Below are 18,525 nucleotides of genomic sequence, written 5' to 3' on the forward strand. Positions count from 1 at the left end.
TGGAGTACGCCAGCGGGGGTGAGTGAGGGGGGGTACAGACTCTCTACCTGATCATGGAGTACGCCAGTGGGGGTGAGTGAGGGGGGGGTACAGACTCTCTACCTGATCATGGAGTACGCCAGTGGGGGTGAGTGAGGGGGGGTACAGACTCTCTACCTGATCATGGAGTACGCCAGCGGGGGTGAGTGAGGGGGGGGTACAGACTCTCTACCTGATCATGGAGTACGTGAGTGGGGGGTGGGGGGGATGGTGGGTACAGGGGTCTCCTAACACAGAGGTGGGGGAGGAGACACACACTCATGCAGGCCCAGGAAGTATCTACACAGTCAGAGGCTGAACCAGCAAGCACACAGACTGCTCTGGGGCAGGAACACCTGTGAAAGAAAAGAATGTTCAGCTGCCTTATCAAGTTTATAAAGTGCTGTCTGTCTTTCTCTCTTTCTCTCTCTCTCTCTCTGATCTCTGTGTTCCTCTGTCTCAATTCAATTACATTCAGATGTGCTTTATTGGCATGACTATTTTACAAGTATTGCCAAAGCAATTTATAACAATACCACAATTAACTGGCATATATATGAAGTAAACATTACTAAACATTAAAGGGTATATAAGGCTCTTTTTATTGTATTGTGTTACATGTTCCCATGTGTTGCTACCACTGTTTACGTGAGGTGTGTGTATTGTTTTAATTAATTATTTTTTTTACATTTTGACCTCTTTTTTAAACTTTTAAATTGCATTCCCTGCCTCAAGATGGCTTCCTGTGTACCTGCATGGGCCTCTCAGAACTACATTTCTCAGCATCCTCCTGCTCACATATGTAACTGAGATGGAGGAGGATGATGGGAAATGTAGTTCTGAGAGGTCCATGCAGGTACATGGAAAGCCATCTTGAGACAGGGAATGCAATTGAAAAGTTTTTAAAAAATGGTCAAAAAGGAAAACAAAAATTAAAAACAATACACACACCTTACATAAACGGTTGTAGCAACACATGGGAACATGTAACACAATAAAATAAAAAGAGCCTTTAAACATTAATAAAACATTTCCCTCTCTCATCCTTCACCTTCCCTCTCTAACCTCTTTCACCCTCCCTTTCTCTCTCTTTTCTTCCTTATTTCTCCCTCCCTCAATGTCTTCCCTTTCTGCCTTACTCTCCTTCTGTCCAACTGTCCTTCTCCCACCCTCCATTCCTCCCCCTCCTTCCCTCTCCCTCACTCTCAGTTGTAGCCCTGTGATGGGATTGTGGTGTGACGTGTTCACTGTGTGTCCCTCATGTCCCTGTCTCTCTCCTTGTCCCTCTGTGGTTTAAATGAAACCAGTATTTTATTGCTCTTTTCTAATTATTAAGAATTAGTGGGCAGCGGCCTAATTCAGCCCTGCATGCAGGATTTGCTGTTGGGTGTTTCTTCCACTTTGTAGTCCTGCTTTTTCTTTTAATGCATTCACTGCCAGGTTAAAGCTGCCTGGTGCGCTGATGGTCAGACCCAGGTAGGTGTAGCTGGTGCTGTGCTCCAATGTGGTGTTGCCCAAAGTGAAGCGGTACCTGTTTCCCTGAGATCTGGCTTTCTTCTGGAAGACCATACCTCTGGTCTTGTCCAGGTTCACTGCCAGTGCACAGATCTGACAGTACTGCTCTAGCAGTGCCAGGCTCTGCTGAAGACCCTCCTCTGTGGGTGACAGCAGGACCAGGTCATCTGCATAAAGCAGGAATATTCTGCGTCGTGTAGAGTGAGTCCAGGCAACTGTTCCAGCACTGTAGTCAACTCATTGATGTAGATGTTGAACAGTGTTGGGCTCAGACTGCAGCCCTGTCTCACTCCACGCCCCTGTGTGAAGAATTATGTTCTTTTGTTACCAATTTTCACACTGCACTTATTTTCTGAGTACATTGACTTTATTATGTCATATACTTTACCCCCGACACCACACCGAAGTTTATAAAATAGTCAGTTGTGCCAAATTGAATCAAATGGTTTTTTTTTTTTAATCAATAGAACATGCAAATATTTGTCCTTGGTTTGGTGGACGTGTTGGTTTATTAGAGTGAGTAGGGTGTAAATGTGGTCAGAGGTGCGGTGGTTTGGTCCCTGTGTCTCTCCCTCTGTCTTTGTCCAGGTCCATCTCTCTCTCTCTCTCTCTCTCTCTCTCTCTCTCTCTCTCTCTCTCTCTCTCTCTCTCTCTCTCTCTCCTGACCCTCTCTGTGTCTCTGTCTGTCCCTCTGTCTATCTCTCTCTCTCTGTGTCTCTCTCCCTCTCTCTCTGTGTCTCTCTCCCTCTCTCCGTGTCTGTCTGATCTCTGTGTTTCTCTCGGCAGGTGAAGTGTTTGACTACCTCGTATCTCACGGGAGGATGAAGGAGAAAGAGGCGCGATCCAAATTCAGACAGGTGAGACCGACCCTGACTCCTGACCCTAGTTTCCTCAGAGTATCCGAGGAGCGCCCCGAGTGCTGGTCACTGAAGAGCCATCCTGTTTCCTGTTGAGATCATGTGACAGTGTGCAGAGCCCATTATTCGACTGTCCGGATTGAGCTCCATAGGCAAGGGTCGCTGGTGTCGATTGGGCTGATTCACCATTGAGAGTGAAGCTCAGGTTGATTCACCATTGAGAGTGAAACTCAGGCTGATTCACCATTGAGAGTGAAACTCAGGCTGATTCACCATTGAGAGTGAAGCTCAGCTTGATTCACCATTGAGAGTGAAGCTCAGCTTGATTCACCATTGAGAGTGAAACTCAGGTTGATTCACCATTGAGAGTGAAACTCAGGTTGATTCACCATTGAGAGTGAAGCTCAGGCTGATTCTAACAACTCAATTGCCAGTCGAAACATTTTTGACACACAGTCAGTTTTTATTATCAATTTAAGTTACCAAGAAAAGAGATCATGTGACAGTGTGCAGAGCCCATTATTCGACTGTCCGGATTGAGCTCCATAGGCAAGGGTCGCTGGTGTCGATTGGGTTGATTCACCATTGAGAGTGAAACTCAGGCTGATTCACCATTGAGAGTGAAACTCAGGCTGATTCACCATTGAGAGTGAAGCTCAGGTTGATTCACCATTGAGAGTGAAGCTCAGGTTGATTCACCATTGAGAGTGAAACTCAGGCTGATTCACCATTGAGAGTGAAACTCAGGCTGATTCACCATTGAGAGTGAAGCTCAGGTTGATTCACCATTGAGAGTGAAGCTCAGGCTGATTCTAACAACTCAATTGCCAGTCGAACATTTTTGACACACAGTCAGTTTTTATTATCAATTTAAGTTACCAAGAAAAAATGACTTGTGTATCTCCGGCCTAAGAAAAGCAGCAGTCATCAGAAACCCGAGCAGCTGTTTCTTCAGTCGTTTCAAATCAGCCCAATCGTCACCAATGACCTTCCTTTGATTTCTGTGGAGCTCGATCTGAATAATCTAATAATCGGTTTGTGCAGCATTAACAGTGAGGCCTTCCACCCCTGCCTGCTCTCTCACACACTCTCACACACTCTCTCTCTCTGCAGATCGTGTCGGCCGTGCACTACTGTCACGAGAAGAACATCGTTCACAGGGACCTCAAGGTGAGGCGGGGTCTTGATACAGATTGTACCTCCAGACAAGGGAGTGTATATCTCCACTTCCCTCTGCCCTCTCCCCTCTCCCCTTCTCCACTCCTCTGCCCTCTCCTCCTCTATCTCCCTTCTCTCCCCTCTCCTCCTCTATCTCCCTTCTCTCCCCTCTCCTCCCTCCTCTCCCCTCTCTTCCCTCTTCCTCTCCCTCTCCCCTCTCCTCCTCTATCTCCCCCTCTCTCCATCTCCTCTCCTCTCCCCTCTCTTCTCCTCCATCTCCCTCTCCACTCTCTCTCTCCCCCCCTCCCCTCTCTCCCCTCTGTACATGTTTGTTTGGTTTGTCAGGTTATTGATGAACTCCTGATAATGTCAACTCTGCTTATTGTCACAATGTATGCTCAGTCCCTGTGCCAGTGATATTACACTGGCTCGTCTGTATAATCTCTCTCTCTCTCTCTCTCTCTCTCCTCTCTCTCTCTCTCTCTCTCTCTCTCTCTCTCTCTCTCTCTCTCTCTCTCATCTCTCTCTCCTCTCTCTCTCTCTCTCTCTCTCTCTCTCTCTCTCTCTCTCTCTCTCTCTCTCTCTCTCTCACTCTCTCTCTCTCTCTCTCTCTCAGGCTGAGAACCTGCTCCTCAATGCCGACTCCAACATCAAGATCGCTGACTTCGGCTTCAGCAATGAGTTCACTCTGGGCTCCAAATTGGACACCTTCTGCGGCTCCCCCCCCTACGCAGCCCCCGAGCTCTTCCAGGGAAAGAAATACGACGGGCCCGAGGTGGACATCTGGAGCCTGGGAGTCATCCTCTACACACTGGTCAGCGGATCACTGCCCTTCGACGGGCAGAACCTCAAGGTGAATGGGGAGGGGCTAGGGGAGGGGCTAGGCTTTAGTCTGGGAGTCATCCTCTACACACTGGTCAGCAGATCACTGCCCTTCGACGGGCAGAACCTCAAGGTGAATGGGGAGGGACTAGGGTTTAGTCTGGGAGTCATCCTCTACACATTGGTCAGCGGATCACTGCCCTTCGACGGGTAGAACCTCAAGGTGATTGGGGAGGGGCTTGGGGGAGGGGAGAGGCTAAGGTTTAGTCTGGAAGTCATCCTCTACACACTGGTCAGTCAGCGGCTCGCTGTCCTTCAACGGGCAGACCCTCAAAGGGAGGGGTAAGGCTAGGGGGAGAGGGGAGGGGTCATCTCTCAACACTGCAGGACGGAGAACTCCACTCAACACTGCAGAACTGTATAGAGGTCTACAGGAAAGAGAACTCAACACTGCAGAGCTGTATAGTGGTCTATATAAACTGAATCAAACAGACAAGCGTTTTGGGCTCTAGTGCCTTCATCAGTGTTATTGAAACTAAATTGAGTGAAACAGACGTGCTGTGAAAGGCACTATACGAGTAAATTGAGTCTTGCTGTTGTAACAAGCGTGTCTTTGTGTCTCTCTGTGTATGTCTTTCTGTCTGTGTTTCTCTGTGTGTGTGTCTCTGTCTCTGTGTCTATCTCTTTCTGTGTGGTTGTGTGTCTCTCTGTGTGTCTGTCCTTCTGTCTCTGTGTCTGTCTCTGTGTCTGTCCCTCTGTCTCTCTGTGTGTCTGTCTGCAGGAGCTGAGGGAGAGGGTGCTCAGAGGGAAGTACCGCGTCCCCTTCTACATGTCCACTGACTGTGAGAACATCCTGCGCCGCTTCCTGGTGCTCAACCCAACCAAGCGCTGCACTCTGGAGGTGAGGAGGGGAACTGCAGCGCAAACACAGAGAATCTATTGCAGATAGAATATGGTATTGGGTGCTGTGTACGATTCAAGCTGATATCCACGCCACTATTGAGAGGTCAGAGTGTCTTTGTCACCAGTGGGCTTCTGCCTGCTTGTATTTCACACAGTAGCCTGGACTAGATGTGTATATAATATGTAGTTAAATATGAATAATAATGCATATCTGGTGTGGGATGTAATCTCCATCTGATACCTGACAGTTATCAACATCATATTAGTGTTGAAATGATAATAGAAAACTATGTTCCCTTCACATTGCTTTAAAAACAAACAACACAAGAAAAAACTTTAAAATCTAAACCTGCTAAAGACTGGCTCTGTGTCTGTCTGTCTGCCATGTCGCTGTTCTCACCCAGAATAATTACCATCGTATCTCTCTCTCTCTCTCTCTGTCTCTCTGTCTCTCTCTCTCTCTCTCTCTCTCTGTGTCTCTCTCTCTGTCTCCCCCACCAGCAAATCATGAATGACAAGTGGATCAACGCCGGCTACGAGGGGGATGAGCTGAAACCACACCTGGAACCGCAGGAGGATTACAGTGACGCCAAACGCATTGGTAACAATCACCTTCCCCTATACCATCCCTCCCTGCACACTCCCCTATACCATCCCTCCCTGCACCTTCCCCTATACCATCCCTCCCTGCACCTTCCCCTATACCATCCCTCCCTGCACCTTCCCCTATACCATCCCTCCCTGCACCTTCCCCTATACCATCCCTCCCTGCACACTCCCCTATACCATCCCTCCCTGCACCTTCCCCTATACCATCCCTCCCTGCACACTCCCCTATACCATCCCTCCCTCCACACTCCCCTACCCCTCCACATTTCCCTACCCCTCCACACTCTGATGTCAGAGTAATGAGGTTTCTGAAGCTGCAGGATAGTGATGCAGACAGGTCTGCACTGTCCTGTACAACACTGTGGTGTGTCTCTGAACACCTCTCTCTTTATTTTCTCAGAGGTGATGGTGGGGATGGGATACTCTCGTGAGGAGATCAGAGACGCTCTGACCAATCAGAAATACAACGAGGTGACAGCAACGTACCTGCTGCTGGGGCACAAGAACCAAGAGGTGAGAGACTGCAGTGCTGAGGGTTACCACAGGGGGTAGCTGTATAGAAGAGACGCTGCAGTGTTGAGCTTCACCACAGTGGGTGCTGTATAGAGGAGAGGCTGCAGTGTTGAGCTTTACCACAGGGAAGCTGTTTGGGAGGAGAGGCTGCAGTATTGAGCTTTACCACAGGGCGAGCTGTCCTCACTGTGCTTTACCACAGGGCGAGCTGTCCTCACTGTGCTTTACCACAGGGCGAGCTGTCCTCACTGTGCTTTACCACAGGGCGAGCTGTCCTCACTGTGCTTTACCACAGGGCGAACTGTCCTCACTGTGCTTTACTCACTCTCATGTTTTGATCAATGCCGGCGGTGAGCTGTGATTGAACTTGGTGAGGACATTCGCCTGTCAGGCATGCTGTTACTGTGTCCGGTCAAAGATGACAATAAGACTCCTGTTGCATAGCAGTTTGATCCATTCCTTGATTTTAATAATAAGACACACCTGAGCTTGTTACCTAGACACACTGTGGCTAATCAAGCTCCTAGTAAAACCTGGAGTGGGTGACGACACTGCTGTGCAATAGGATGCCATGGTTTCTGTTTTGATTTAGTTGTTTTCTGTTCTGCTTCGGCTCAGTTCTGTTCTCTCTCTCGGTTCCAGCTGGATGGCCTGGACTCGCGCTCTGGCAGCAGCCTCTCTCTGGCCCGGCTCCGCCCCAGCAATGACATCACCAACGGAACCAGCAAGCACTCGACATCATCGTCATCCTCACATAGCAAGAGCCAGCGCAGCTCCTCCACCTACCACAGGCAGCGCAGACACTCGGACTTCTGTGAGTTAAACAACCCAGACCCTAAACCCTAAACCCTAACCCTCCCCCTCACCCCTCACACAGGCTCCTCTCCCAAAAAAGCACCACCTGTGCAGAAGATTCTCTCAACCTGCTTGTGACAGGACAGCGTCGCTGGCAATGCTGCTATGTACCAGGAAGGGAGAGCCACAGAAGTTGCAGTTTCAAGTGCTAACGTGCATGTTACCAAAACACATTACCAAATAAAATGGCACAAGAGCCAAAATACTCACAGAAAAGTAAACAAAACAGACGGGACATCACGGGACACGAAAACACATCCTCTCTGTCCAACACCAACATGAACTCGAACCATTACTTCTCACTAACACCCTTGATCACTCTATTCAGGCAGTATTTCCCACGCCAACACACACACTTGTGCACCGGCAGGGCTTTCCCTGCCACACTGCCACACACCTCCCCCTATGTGCGCAGCACACCTGCCCGCCATCGACCACCTCTCCCCCAAAACGCCAACCCTGTCCCCTCATGCCCCTCTTTCGCCATGTGGATCTTTGTGGGCGGGTTGGTGATCGAGGCTGTAGTGGAGGTCTCCTCACCTTCTCCTTCTGTCGGGGTGTCCCCACCGCTGACAGCGGGGCGAGGTATTCCGGCAGTGAAAATGCTGCTGACAGCTTTGCGGGGCACTTCATCCGTGGAAATGCTGCTTCCTCTGGACCTGCAGCTGGCAGTGGCAGCAGTAATGGCAATGCTGGTAGTGGCAATGCTTTTGGTGGCAATGCTGACAGCGGAAATGCTGGCTCCTCCGAATGTGCAGGCAACGCTGGCAGCGGTGCGGGACACTCCAGCCGTGGCAACTGATACACTGCCCCTCTCTCCTCTCCCCCTCTCCTCCCCCTCCCTCTCTATTCTAATCCTCTCTTCTCTCTCCTCTCCCCCAGGTGGCCCCTCCCTCCCGGCCGCTCTCCCGAAGCGCAGCCCCCCCAGCGCGGGGGACTCTGATCTGAAAGAGGAGCGCATGGCGTCCCGCAAGGCAAGCTGCAGCGTGGTGGGGAGCCGCACCATCCCCCCGAGCAGCCCCATGGTGAGCAGCGCCAACAACCCCAACAAGGCAGAGATACCGGAGAGGCGCAAAGAGGCCAGCGTCACCACTGTGAGTACCAGAGAGAGGGGGTCCAGGGGGACCACTGTGAGTACCAGAGAGAGGGGGTCCAGGGGGACCACTGTGAGTACCAGAGAGAGGGGGTCCAGGGGGACCACTGTGAGTACCAGAGAGAGGGGGTCCAGGGGGACCACTGTGAGTACCAGAGAGAGGGGGTCCAGGGGGACCACTGTGAGCACCAGAGAGAGGGGGTACAGCGACACCACTGTGAGCACCAGAGAGGGGGGGTACAGCAACACCACTGTGAGGACCAGAGAGAGGGGGGTACAGCGACACCACTGTGAGGACCAGAGAGAGGGGGGTACAGCGACACCACTGTGAGCACCAGAGAGAGGGGGGTACAGCGACACCACTGTGAGCACCAGAGAGAGGGGGGTACAGCGACACCACTGTGAGGACCAGAGAGAGGGGGGTACAGCGACACCACTGTGAGCACCAGAGAGAGGGGTACAGCAACACCACTGTGAGCACCAGAGAGAGGGGTACAGCAACACCACTGTGAGCACTAGAGAGGGGGGTACAGCGACACCACTGTGAGCACCAGAGAGAGGGGGGTACAGCGACACCACTGTAAGCACCAGAGAGAGGCGGTACAGGGGGACCACTGTGAGCACCAGAGAGAGGGGGGTACAGGGAGACCACTTAGAGGACCAGAGAGAGGGGGTACAGCGACACCACTGTGAGCACCAGAGAGAGGGGGTACAGCGACACCACTGTAAGCACCAGAGAGAGGGGGTACAGCGAGACCACTGTGAGCACCAGAGAGAGGGGGTACAGGGAGACCACTGTGAGGACCAGAAAGAGGAGGTACAGCGACACCACTGTGAGCACCAGAGAGAGGGGGTACAGCGACACCACTGTGAGCACCAGAGAGAGGGGTACAGCAACACCACTGTGAGCACCAGAGAGAGGGGTACAGCAACACCACTGTGAGCACTAGAGAGGGGGGTACAGCGACACCACTGTGAGCACCAGAGAGAGGGGGGTACAGCGACACCACTGTAAGCACCAGAGAGAGGCGGTACAGGGGGACCACTGTGAGCACCAGAGAGAGGGGGGTACAGGGAGACCACTTAGAGGACCAGAGAGAGGGGGTACAGCGACACCACTGTGAGCACCAGAGAGAGGGGGTACAGCGACACCACTGTAAGCACCAGAGAGAGGGGGTACAGCGAGACCACTGTGAGCACCAGAGAGAGGGGGTACAGGGAGACCACTGTGAGCACCAGAGAGAGGGGGGTACAGGGAGACCACTGTGAGGACCAGAAAGAGGAGGTACAGCGACACCACTGTGAGCACCAGAGAGAGGGGGTACAGCGACACCACTGTGAGCACCAGAGAGAGGGAGGTACAGGGAGACCACTGTGAGCACCAGAGAGAGGGGGTACAGGGAGACCACTGTGAGCACCAGAGAGAGGGGGGTACAGGGAGACCACTGTGAGCACCAGAGAGAGGGGGTACAGGGAGACCACTGTGAGCACCAGAGAGAGGGGGGTACAGCGACACCACTGTGAGCACCAGAGAGAGGGGGTACAGGGAGAGAGAGGGGGTTGTGCTTTCTTTCTCTGCTATGTGTGAAAGGCATTATTAAAGGAGTGGATGAGATCCTGGGAAGGGGGGCAGCTCTGATTGGGTTGTATTGAGATGTTGCTTCACTGCCCTCATTACATAATAACTGTAATTAGCAGGCTGTGTTTTATTTGTTTAATTATAAGTCATGTCCCGTCACATCCCACTGATAACTCACACTGAATACAGAGCAACAGGCTGAGATCCAGCATCCAGTAACTGATTCATTTCCGCTGGTCCTGGTGAATATTGTTTTAACAGGTCTCATTTTGAAATCCAAGACACACCCGAGCTTGTTACCTGTACGCACTGGGGCTAATCAAGCTTGTAATAAAACCTGGAATGGATCAAACTGCTCTGCAGTAGGAGTCTTATTTCCACCCCTGATTGAATCCATCGACAGAATGAGGGGCGAATCTCTCTGTTCCAATCCCAGAATCCACAGAATCTCTCTGTTCCAGTTCCACGTCACCTCAATGGTTAAAGCAGATGCAGAGCTCGATCTGAGGAAAGGGATTCTCTGAATGCAGGATTGAACAGACTCGCTTACCCATACATTGTACTGTTATATAAACACTCCCTGATCACACCCAGAGCAACACTGCTGTGTTTATTTCACTCAGGAGGAGAGGTGACCCTTCAGGTCTCATCCAGGTTATTCAGCCTCATCCTCATTGCTGGAATAACTGCAGGACTGTGTGCATGTTCAGGGTGTGTCCTCTATCTACACACCCCTTATTAAAGTGTCCCATAGTAAAACCACAACACAGTGCAATAAAGCATGGTAAAGCATAGGTGAGTATTATAAAGTATAGTGGGGTATTATAAAGCATATCAATATTATTATTATTATTATTATTATTATTATTATTATTATTATTATTATTATTATTATTATTAATTTCTTAGCAGACGCCCTTATCCAGGGCGACTTACAATTGTTACAAGATATCACATTATTATTTACATAAAATTACATTCTTTTTTACATACAATTCCCCATTTATACAGTTGGGTTTTTACGGGAGCAATCTAGGTAAAGTACGTTGCTCAAGGGTACAGCAGCAGTGTCCCCCACCTGGGATTGAACCCACGACCCTCCGGTCAAGAGTCCAGAGCCCTAACCACTACTGTACACTGCTGCCCATGAACATGACATATCAGGGCTGTCGGGACTGGCTGTGTGCTGGGTGCTCTCAGGACTGGCTGTGTGCTGGGTACTCTCAGGATGGCTGTGTGCTGGGTACTCTCAGGATGGCTGTGTGCTGGGTACTCTCAGGATGGCTGTGTGCTGGGTGCTCTCAGGACTGTCTGGGTGCTCTCAGGACTGGCTGTGTGCTGGGTGCTCTCAGGACTGGCTGTGTGCTGGGTACTCAAAGGATGGCTGTGTGTTGGGTACTCTCAGGACTGGCTGTGTGCTGGGTACTCAAAGGATGGCTGTGTGTGCTGGGTGCTCTCAGGACTGTCTGGGTGCTCTCAGGACTGGCTGTGTGCTGGGTGCTGTCAGGACTGGCTGCGTGCTGGGTACTCTCAGGACTGTGTGCTGGGTGCTCTCAGGACTGGCTGTGTGCTGGGTGCTCTCAGGTTTTGTCCCCCAAACTCTGAACCGATGGGTTAGTCGCCCACTTTGACCTCTGAAATCCAATAAAATGTATTGTTTTTTGAGATGTGTGTCAGCAGCCTGTAGCAATTAAAATAAATAACTAAATACAAGTAAAAACTGGACAGTGGTGCAGTGAGAGAGGAGTGTGTAACGAAGCCTTCCAGAGCGCATGGTCAGCACTGAGGGTGTGCAGAGATGCCCAGTAGGTTACACGGAGGTCAGCTTTAGTGGTCATGTAGAATTGTGGGTCAAAAACTGACTGACCTGCTCACAGATACAATTAATAGCTTACTGGTATTCGCACTATGACACTATCCTTTTTTATGCATTAGTCGTGTTGGTTTCGAAACTAATGTAATGCAACAGGCAGCACAGACTCAACCTTCAGTCATGTCACTGTGAAGCAGTGTAGGAATAGTCAGGATGGAAGAATTGTAACCCCAGCCCTGAGTGTGTGTGTGTGTGCCTGTGTTCCTGTCTGTGTGTGTGCATGTGTTCCTGTCTCTCTGTGTGTGTGCCTGTGTTCCTGTCTGTGTGTGTGCGTGTGTTCCTGTCTCTGTGTGTGTGCCTGTGTTCCTGTCTGTGTGTGTGCGTGTTTCTGTCTTTCTGTGTGTGTGAGTGCCTGTGTTCCTGTCTGTGTGTATGCCTGTGTTCCTGTCTCTCTGTGTGTGCCTGTGTTCCTGTCTGTGTGTGCGTGTGTCTGCATGTGTGTGTTCCTGTGTGTGTGTGTGCGTGTGTTCCTGTCCCTGTGTGTGTGCGTGTGTTCCTGTCTCTGTGTGTCTGTGTGTGTGTGTGTTTGTGCGTGTGTTCCTGTCTCTGTGTGTGTGTGTTTGTGCGTGTGTTCCTGTCTCTGTGTGTGTGTGCGTGTGTTCCTGTCTCTGTGTGTGTGTGTGTGTGTGTGCTCGTGTGTTCCTGTCTGTGTGTGTGTGTGTGTGCGTGTGTTCCTGTCTCTGTGTGTGTGTGTGTGCGCGCGCGTGTTCCTGTCTCTGTGTGTGTGTGTGTGTGTTCCTGTCTCTCTGTGTGTGTGTGTGTGTGTGTGTGTGTGTGTTTGTGCTTGTGTTCCTGTCTCTGTGTGTGTGTGCGTGTGTGTGCAAGTGTTCCTGTCTCTGTGTTTGTGCGTATGTTCCTGTCTCTGTGTGTGTGTGTGTGTTTGTGCGTGTGTTCCAGTCTCTGTGTGTGTGTGTGTTTGTGCGTTTGTGTTTGTGTGTGTGTTCCTGTCTCTGTGTGTGTGTGTGTGTTTGTGTGTGTGTGTGTGTGTGCGCGTGTGTTCCTGTCTCTGTGTGTGTGTGTGTGTGTGTTTGTGCGTGTGTTCCTGTCTCTCTGTGTGTGTGTGTGTGTTTGTGCGTGTGTTCCTGTCTGTGTGTGCGTGTGTTCCTGTCTCTGTGTGTGTGAGTGCCTGTGTTCGTCTCTCTCTCTCTGTGTGTGTGTGTGTGTTCCTGTCTCTGTGTGTGTGTGTGTGTGTTTGTGCGTGTGTTCCTGTCTCTGTGTGTGTGTGTGTGTTTGTGCGTGCGTGTGTTCCTGTCTCTGTGTGTGTGTGTGTGTGTGTGAGTGCCTGTGTTCCTGTCTCTGTGTGTGTGTGTGTGTGTGAGTGCCTGTGTTCCTGTCTCTGTGTGTGTGTGTGTGTGTGTGTGTGTGTGTGTGTGTGCCTGTGTTCCTGTCTCTGTGTGTGTGTGTGTGTGAGTGCCTGTGTTCCTGTCTCTGTGTGTGTGTGTGTGTGTGTGTGTGTGTGTGTGAGTGCCTGTGTTCCTGTCTCTGTGTGTGTGTGTGAGTGCCTGTGTTCCTGTCTCTGTGTGTGTGTGTGTGTGTGTGTGTGTGTGTGTGAGTGCCTGTGTTCCTGTCTCTGTGTGTGTGTGTGTGTGTGTGAGTGCCTGTGTTCCTGTCTCTGTGTGTGTGTGTGTGTGTGTGTGTGTGTGTGTGTGTGTGTGTGTGTGTGTGTGTGTGTGCCTGTGTTCCTGTCTCTGTGTGTGTGTGTGTGTGAGTGCCTGTGTTCCTGTCTCTGTGTGTGTGTGTGTGTGTGTGTGTGTGTGTGTGTGAGTGCCTGTGTTCCTGTCTCTGTGTGTGTGTGTGAGTGCCTGTGTTCCTGTCTGTGTGTGTGTGTGTGTGTGTGTGTGTGTGTGTGTGAGTGCCTGTGTTCCTGTCTCTGTGTGTGTGTGTGTGTGTGTGAGTGCCTGTGTTCCTGTCTCTGTGTGTGTGTGTGTGTGTGTGTGAGTGCCTGTGTTCCTGTCTCTGTGTGTGTGTGTGTGTGTGTGTGAGTGCCTGTGTTCCTGTCTCTGTGTGTGTGTGTGTGTGTGTGTGAGTGCCTGTGTTCCTGTCTCTGTGTGTGTATCTGTTACTGACAGGCCGTGCTCTTCTGTTTCAGAATAACATCCCAGCCAGCGCGATGACCCGGCGGAACACGTACGTGTGCACCGACCGCTCGAGCACAGAGAAGCACTCGCTGCTGCAGAACGGCAAGGAGAACAGGTACGAGGGGAGAGCAGGGAGACCAGCTCTGTAACACAGTCTATACGCTGCACTGGAGACCAGCATTGTAACACAGTCTGTACACTGCACTGGAGACCAGCATTGTAACACAGTCTGTACACTGCACTGGAGACCAGCACTGTAAAGCTGTACTTGCCTTCATTAATGGATTGCGTACTTAAAGTGTATTTATTCTCTCTCTCTCTCTCTCTCTCTCTCTCTCTCTCTCTCTCTCTCTCTCTCTCTCTCTCTCTCTCTCTCTCTCTCTCTCTCTCTCTCTCCTCCCCTAGCTCTGTGTCTCACCGCGTGCCGCCCCCCTCCCCCTCCTCTCACAGCATTGCTGCGGGGGCGTCCTGCTCCTCCTCCTCCAGTGGGGAGCGCTCTCGCCTCTCTCGCGGCTCCTCCATCCGCAGCACCTTCCACGGAGGCCAGCTTCGGGACCGGCGGGGCCCCCCACACACCCCCACCTCCCCCACCCTCTCCCACGACGCCTCCCCCCTGCCACATGCACGCAGCCGGGCCACATCCAACCTGTTCAGCAAGCTGACCTCCAAACTGACACGCAGGTAAGAGAGAGGGGAGAAGGGGAGGGGGGAGAGGGCCAAGCTGACCAAACTGACACGCAGGGGATGGGGATGGGGATCAGGGAGGGGGATCAGGGAGGGGGAGGGGGAGGAGGGGACGAGTGAGACGGGGGGAAGAGAGAGGGCCAAGCTGACCAAACTGACACGCAGGGGATGGGGATGGGGATCAGGGAGGGGGAGGGGGAGGGGGAGGAGGGGGGAAGAGAGAGGGCCAAGCAGACCAAACTGGCACACAGGGAAAGGGAGATATGGGGGAGGGGAGGGGGGATGAGTGAGACAGGAGCGAGGGGGGGAGAGGGACAAGTTGACCTCCTGACATGCAGGTAAGAGATAGGAGAGGGGGGAGGAGGAGGGAGATATGAGAGTGGGAATGGGGAAGGATGGGAAGTAGGGGGTATAGATGGAAGGATGGAGAGAGGGAGGGGGAGACAGATGTAGGTGGAGGGATGGAGAGGTGGTGATGGAGGTGTAGAGGGAAGGATAGAGAATGAGAGGGTGACAGATGTAGATGGAGGGATGGAGAGGGGTGATGGAGGTGTAGCGGGAGAGGTTTAGACGGGGAGGGGGAGATAGATGTAGATGGATGGAGAGAGGGAGATGGAGGTGTAGAAGGAGGGATGGAGAGGAGAGGGAGATGCAGGTGTAGAGGGAGGGATGGAGATAAGAAGGGGGAGATGGAGGTGTAGAGTGAGGGAGGGAGGGGAGGGGAGGGGAGGGGGAGGTTTAGATGGAGAGAGGGAGGGGGACAGGTGTAGAGGGAGTTGGAGATGGAGGTGTAGAGGGAGGGAGGGAGGGAGGAGGAGAGGGAGAGGGAGGGGGAGGTGTAATTCCAGCCTGCTTCTCACTGCCTCTTCACTGCTGGCTGCTCTGACCTGCGTTCTCAGTCTTGTTTCTTTTTTTGTTGCTTTCTGCTTATTTGATCTCCTCCCTCCCTCTCTTTCTCTTTCTCTCTCTCCAGGGTCACTCTTGACCCGTCTAAACGACAGAACTCAAACAAGTCTGTCTCCGGCTGCCCTCTACCGCAGGCATCTAAAACAGTTAGTAAGTCTCTCCTCTTACTGTCCTCTTACTGTCCTATCTCTCTGTCTCTCTCTCTGTGTATCTGTCTATCTGTCTATATGCATGCCCTCTACCACACTTAGTTAGTCTCTCCTCTTACTGTCCTATCTATCGCAGGGTATAAAACACTTAGTTAGCCTCTTCTCTTACTGTCCTCTTACTGTCCTATCTATCGCAGGGTATAAAACACTTAGTTAGTCTCTTCTCTTACTGTCCTGTCAGTCTGTCTGCATCTATCTGTGTGTATATGTTGTCTGTGTCTCTGTGTCTCTGTCTGTCTGTATGTCTCTCTGTCTGTGTGTCTCTGTCTGTCTACGTGTGTCTCTGTCTGTCTCTGTCTCGCTGTCTGTCTGTATCCCTGTCTGTATCTGCTCCACATCCTCCCTTCACTCTCTCATGTCTCTCTGGACTGGCAGATTTAGATTGGATGGTTTAACAGCGCTGGGGTGGAAACGTGTCTGTCTGTCTGTCTATCTCTAGCTATGGGTCCAGTCAAGCTGTGCAGTTGGATCGAGGCAGACAGAATGTATCCCCTAGACTTCCACAAAAACCTTTAACCCTTCATTCAGTGACAAGTCATCTAGCTACGAGAATGTGTCTCTCGGTCTGTGTGTCTCTGGCTCTTTCATTTCTAATTGTGATTTTTTCTATTTTTTATCGAGGGTCACAGACGAACCTGAGAGAGTCTGCAGACCTCCGATCACAAGGTAAGACAACTCGACACTGCAGAGCTGCATAGAGGTCTATAGGAAAGAGATCTCCACTCAACACTGCAGAGCTGTATAGAGGTCTATAGGAAAGAGAACTCCACTCACTGCAGAGCTGCATAGAGGTCTATAGGAAAGAGAACTCCACTCAACACTGCAGAGCTGTATATAGGTCTATAGGAAAGAGAACTCAACACTGCAGAGCTGTATAGAGGTCTATAGGAAAGATAACTCTACTCAACACTGCAGAGCTGTATAGAGGTCTATAGGAAAGAGAACTCCACTCAACACTGAAGAGCTGTATAGAGGTCTATAGGAAAGAGAACTCAACACTGCAGAGCTGTATAGAGGTCTATAGGAAAGATAACTCTACTCAACACTGTAGAGCTGTATAGAGGTCTATAGGAAAGAGAACTCCACTCAACACTGCAGAGCTGTATAGAGGTCTATAGGAAAGAGAACTCCACTCACTGCAGAGCTGCATAGAGGTCTATAGGAAAGAGAACTCCACTCAACACTGCAGAGCTGTATATAGGTCTATAGGAAAGAGAACTCAACACTGCAGAGCTGTATAGAGGTCTATAGGAAAGATAACTCTACTCAACACTGCAGAGCTGTATAGAGGTCTATAGGAAAGAGAACTCAACACTGCAGAGCTGTATAGAGGTCCATAGGAAAGAGAACTCCACTCAACACTGCAGAGCTGTATAGAGGTCCATAGGAAAGAGAACTCCACTCAACACTGCAGAGCTGTATAGAGGTCTATAGGAAAGAGAACTCAACACTGCAGAGCTGTATAGAGGTCTATAGGAAAGATAACTCTACTCAACACTGTAGAGCTGTATAGAGGTCTATAGGAAAGAGAACTCCACTCAACACTGCAGAGCTGTATAGAGGTCCATAGGAAAGAGAACTCCACTCAACACTGCAGAGCTGTATAGAGGTCTATAGGAAAGAGAACTCCACTCAACACTGCAGAGCTGTAAATCTCAGTGTGTGTATTTGTGACACACAGTGACACAAATACACACACTGAGACACACATGCAGTAAGAAACACACACACACACACTGTCTGGTAGTTGTGTTCTTGTCTTGTGCGTCTCACTCAGTTGCTGTTTTCACATCTCTTGATTTTTTCAGTAGCTTCTGAAACGCAGGTTCATTTCAAGCCCTCGAGGTAACATGTCAATGTGGCCACACCCTGACTCCGCCCTGCTGGCACTGTGAACCTGACTGGCTTGTAGCTCTTAGATTCCTGTTTTAACAGAGGCCTCTATGTCAGTGTGTCTGTCTGTCTGTATTTGTGTCAAGGAGTAATTTAGACTGTGATGTCATCCTGTTCCATCACTATGGTGATGTGTGTCAAATAGCAAGGGTGTAACTCTTTCAATACTGCAGAGCTGTGAGTGAGAGGGAGAGGGAGAGGGAGTGAGAGAGGGAGTGAGAGGGAGAGGGAGTGAGAGGGAGTGGGAGAGGGAGGGAGTGAGAGGGAGAGGGAGAGGGAGTGAGAGAGAGGGAGAGGGAGTGGGAGAGGGAGAGGGAGAGGGAGAGGGAGTGAGAGAGACAGAGAGGGAGAGAAAGAGGGAGTGTGTGTGACAGAGAGTGGAAGTGTGTGAGAGAAATGGAGGGAGGGAGTGATTCTGAAAGAGAGAAGAGAGGGAGGTGTAAGGGAGAGTGGGAGAGTGCTGGTATTGGATATGTAGAGTTGCCTCACAGTGTGCTCCACACTCTCATAACTCCCACTGTGGCCTATAAGGGACGCTGTCTGTGTGCCCCTGATTTACACCCGTTGGGGGGTCTAAACACCACTGCCCTGTCAATCACAGCTCAGCCTCCTCTCACAGGGGCTCCCTGTTAAAGATTATTCATTGGCTTGGTCCTCAGATATGAACTCCCTCATTCAGTGCAGTCTCCTCAATCACAGGACTGTCCTCTCAGTGCAGCCTCCTCAATCACAGGACTGTCCTCTCAGTGCAGTCTCCTCAATCACAGAACTGTCCTCTCAGTGCAGCCTCCTCAATCACAGAACTGTCCTCTCAGTGCAGCCTCCTCAATCGCAGGACTGTCCTCTCAGTGCAGCCTCCTCAATCGCAGAACTGTCCTCTCAGTGCAGCCTCCTCAATCACAGAACTGTCCTCTCAGTGCAGCCTCCTCAATCACAGAACTGTCCTCTCAGTGCAGCCTC

The 18,525-nt window shown here is 51.0% G+C and overlaps 1 protein-coding gene across 5 annotated transcripts in view; it reads left to right on the forward strand.

Annotated features, from left to right (window-relative positions):
* LOC117403381 (MAP/microtubule affinity-regulating kinase 4-like) overlaps nt 1-18,525 on the forward strand; it is a 48,461-nt gene that overhangs the window by 24,731 nt on the left and 5,205 nt on the right. Inside the window, exons 6-18 of one of the 5 annotated variants that reach the window (XM_059004597.1) lie at nt 2,320-2,390; nt 3,504-3,560; nt 4,165-4,401; nt 5,152-5,271; nt 5,775-5,874; nt 6,283-6,395; nt 7,038-7,209; nt 8,133-8,344; nt 13,885-13,988; nt 14,279-14,554; nt 15,531-15,613; nt 16,294-16,338; nt 17,481-17,517. In XM_059004597.1, the coding sequence (XP_058860580.1) occupies nt 2,320-2,390; nt 3,504-3,560; nt 4,165-4,401; nt 5,152-5,271; nt 5,775-5,874; nt 6,283-6,395; nt 7,038-7,209; nt 8,133-8,344; nt 13,885-13,988; nt 14,279-14,554; nt 15,531-15,613; nt 16,294-16,338; nt 17,481-17,517 (1,627 nt within the window). The remainder of the gene's footprint in view (nt 1-2,319; nt 2,391-3,503; nt 3,561-4,164; nt 4,402-5,151; nt 5,272-5,774; nt 5,875-6,282; nt 6,396-7,037; nt 7,210-8,132; nt 8,345-13,884; nt 13,989-14,278; nt 14,555-15,530; nt 15,614-16,293; nt 16,339-17,480; nt 17,518-18,525) is intronic. The other 4 variants (XM_059004599.1, XM_059004600.1, XM_059004598.1 and 1 more) reach the window with 4 other exon arrangements.

Source organism: Acipenser ruthenus, chromosome 30 (assembly GCF_902713425.1).
Source record: "Acipenser ruthenus chromosome 30, fAciRut3.2 maternal haplotype, whole genome shotgun sequence".
Taxonomy (NCBI): Eukaryota; Metazoa; Chordata; class Actinopteri; order Acipenseriformes; family Acipenseridae; genus Acipenser; species Acipenser ruthenus.